The 3,071-nt window shown below is 69.1% G+C and overlaps 1 protein-coding gene across 1 annotated transcript in view; it reads right to left on the bottom strand.

Moving 5' to 3' along the window:
• RNF167 (ring finger protein 167) overlaps positions 1–3,071 on the bottom strand; it is a 22,941-nt gene that overhangs the window by 14,805 nt on the left and 5,065 nt on the right. The window contains 3 exon segments of the mRNA XM_075071325.1: positions 768–1,304; positions 1,594–1,674; positions 1,812–1,923. Coding sequence (XP_074927426.1) covers positions 768–1,304; positions 1,594–1,674; positions 1,812–1,904 — 711 coding nt within the window. The 5' untranslated portion in view covers positions 1,905–1,923.

Below are 3,071 nucleotides of genomic sequence, written 5' to 3'. Positions count from 1 at the left end.
GGAGTCCTGGCTCCCAGCACCCCCTGCTCTGACCCACCAGCCCCCACTCCGCTCCGAGAGCCAGAGAGAGAACCCAGGAGTCCTGGCTCACAGCCCCCCCCCTGCTCTGATCCACCAGCCCCCACTCCGCTCCGAGAGCCGGGGAGAGAACCCAGGAGTCCTGGCTCCCAGCCCCCCAGGCTCTTACCTCCCAGAGCTGCTCAGGCTGAGCTGCGGAGGGGGGAAGTGGTTTACTAAGGACACTTCTGCAGTGGGGCTATGAGGACTCTCCCCGCCCGGCCGGCCCCAGGGCCTGAATCCCTGGGCAGCTCCCTGAGAGGCTCCTCTGCTCCCGGCGCCCCCCAGCAGGGACAGGCCCCTGCCCCATTCCCTGCCCCCAGGCAGGCCCAGCTGCCCAGCCCAGCGAGTCAGGGACCCGTCAGCGCTGGGTGTGACTCAGGCCTGGTTCTCCTGCTGGGGCCGCGCCCGCCCTGCGGGCCTTCGACGCAGACTGTGGGCCCCCGCCCCATTCCTTATGTCACCTCGAAATCCTGGGGGGGGGGGCAGAGTCACAGGCAGGAGGCAGAGGTGGACGGGGGTGGGCGAAGGAGGGATCAAGGCCACTCCCTCATGACATGCTCCAGGCATCAGGGACACCCAGCCCTTCCCCACCAGCCCCCACTCCCCTCCCAGAGCCAGTCCCCACCAGCCCCCACTCCCCTCCCAGAGCCAGGGAGAGAACCCAGGAGTCCTGGCTCCCAGCACCCCCTGCTCTAACCACCAGCCCCACTCCCCTCCCAGAGCCGAAGAGAGAACCCAGGAGTCCTGGCTCCCAGCCCCCCCGGCTTTAACCCACCAGCCCCCACTCCCCTCCCAGAGCCGGGGAGAGAACCCAGGAGTCCTGGCTCCCAGCCCCCTGCTCTAACGCACCAGCCCCCACTCCCCTCCCAGAGCCGGGGAGAGAACCCAGGAGTCCTGGCTCCCAGACCCCCTGCTCTGACCCACCAGCTCCCGCTCCCGCCCCCAGTGCAGGGGACAGAACCCAGGAGTCCTGGCTCCCAGCCCCCACTGCTGCAACCCACCAGCCCCCATTCCCCTCCCAGAGCTGGGGAGAGAACCCAGGAGTCCTGGCTCCAAGCCCCCCCGCTCTGATCCACCAGCCCCCACTGCCCTCCCATCCCTGCCCCCGAGGCCCCCCTCACTTTGATGTCGAAGTTGCATTCGTATCTGCGGATGAGGGCGATGAACCGGGTGACGTTGCTGGGGTCCGGGGGGCCGTCGATGGGCTGACAGGCATTGCTCGGCTTGGCCTCCACCAGGTAGCCCTGGAGCAAAGCAGGACACCAGAGTCAATACCCCACAGGCCTGCAGCCGGGAGAGAACCCAGGAGTCCAGGCTCTAGCCCACCTCTGCTCTGACCCACCAGCCCCCACTCCCCTCCTAACGCCAGGGAGAGAACCCAGGAGTCCGGGCTCCCAGCCCCCCTGCTCCAACCCACCAGCCCCCACTCCCTTCCCAGAGCGGGGGAAAGAACCCAGGAGTCCGGGCTCCCAGCCCCCCCTGCTCTAACCCACCAGCCCCCTGGATCTTGCCGCCCGAGTGCCAGGTACGCACCACGAGTCCCTCCGTGGGCAGCGCGGCCCCGAAGAGGGCGGGCAGGTCCGAGAAGTCCATGCTGGAGTTGTGATCTGTCACCTGCGGGGTTGGGGGGAGAAGGTTCAGGCTGGCATGAAGGGGGCTCCGGTTCCCCTCCACCCCACCTGACTCCTCCCTGGTTCCCTGCCCCCACAAGTGCCCCCCTTCCCCCCGGGGCCTGGCACCAGGCCACTCACCGCGTGGATGTAGGCGTCCGCCGGGGGGAGCAGCAAGCAGGCCCGGAGCAGGAGGGCGGCGACGGGGCTGGGGAAGGCGCGCTCGGGCCACATCCTGGCTGCCAGCGGAGCCCTGGAAGGGGGAGAGGGGGAGCCCAGCGTGTGAGACCAGCGTGCGCCCCCCGTCCCCCCGTCAGAGACCGACACTGCCCTCGAAGAACTTGCACAGCACGAGGCAGGAGGGGAAACTGAGGCACAGTTGGTGCCAGAGCTGGGAGCAGACCCTGTCCCTCCGAAACGCCAGAGGGGCTGGCTGGCTGGCACCCAGCCCGGCCCCGTCACAGTCCTGGAGCTGCCCCCGCGTCCTGTCCCCGGAGGCCGGCCGCCAGCTCGGCAGCAGCCTGTTCGCACGGAGAGACGGCCCCAGGGCTCGCAGCCGGGACAAAGGGCCCATTGACCGCCCACGAGGCCACGCTGCGGCAGGCGGACGTGAGATGGGCACTGGCAGTGAACCCCTGACAAAAGCACCAAGGTAAGGGGGGGCCCAGATCCTGGCTGGGGTCCATGGGCCGTCTCCCCGTGGGGTCAACGGGGCCGGATCCCAACTGGGGTCCATGGGGCCAGATCTCAGCTGGGGTCCATCAGCCGTCGCCTAATGGGGTGAATGGGGCCGGATCCCGGCAGGGGTCCATCGGCCGTCGCCTTGTGGGGTGAATGGGGCCGGATCCCAGCGGGGGTCCATTTGCCGTCACCCCGTGGGGTCAACTGGGCCGAATCCCAGCTGGGGTCCATCGGACATTGCCCCACGGAGTCAATGGGGCCAGATCCCAGCTGGGGTCCATGGGGCTGGATCCTGGCTGGGGTCCATCGGCCGTCGCTTTGTGCGGTCAAGGGGGCTGGATCCCGACTGGGGTCCATCGGCTGTTGCTCCTCCTCTAACCCACTAGATCCCACTCCCTTCTGGGACAGAACCCAGGAGTCCTGGCTCCCCGACCCCCTGCTCCAACCCACCAGCCCCCACTCCCCTCCCAGAGCCGGGGAGAGAACCCAGGAGTCCTGGCTCCCAGCCCCCACTGCTCTAACCCGCCAGCCCCCACTCCCCTCCCAGAGCCAGGGAGAGAACCCAGGAGTCCTGGCTCCCCGACCCCCTGCTCCAACCCACCAGCCCCCACTCCCCTCCCAGAGCCGGGGAGAGAACCCAGGAGTCCTGGCTCCCAGCCCCCACTGCTCTAACCCGCCAGCCCCCACTCCCCTCCCAGAGCCAGGGAGAGAACCCAGGAG

Source organism: Chelonoidis abingdonii, chromosome 11, assembly GCF_003597395.2.
Source record: "Chelonoidis abingdonii isolate Lonesome George chromosome 11, CheloAbing_2.0, whole genome shotgun sequence".
Taxonomy (NCBI): Eukaryota; Metazoa; Chordata; order Testudines; family Testudinidae; genus Chelonoidis; species Chelonoidis abingdonii.
Note: the sequence above shows the minus strand (reverse complement) of the source record. Positions and strands in the feature narration are given on the sequence as shown.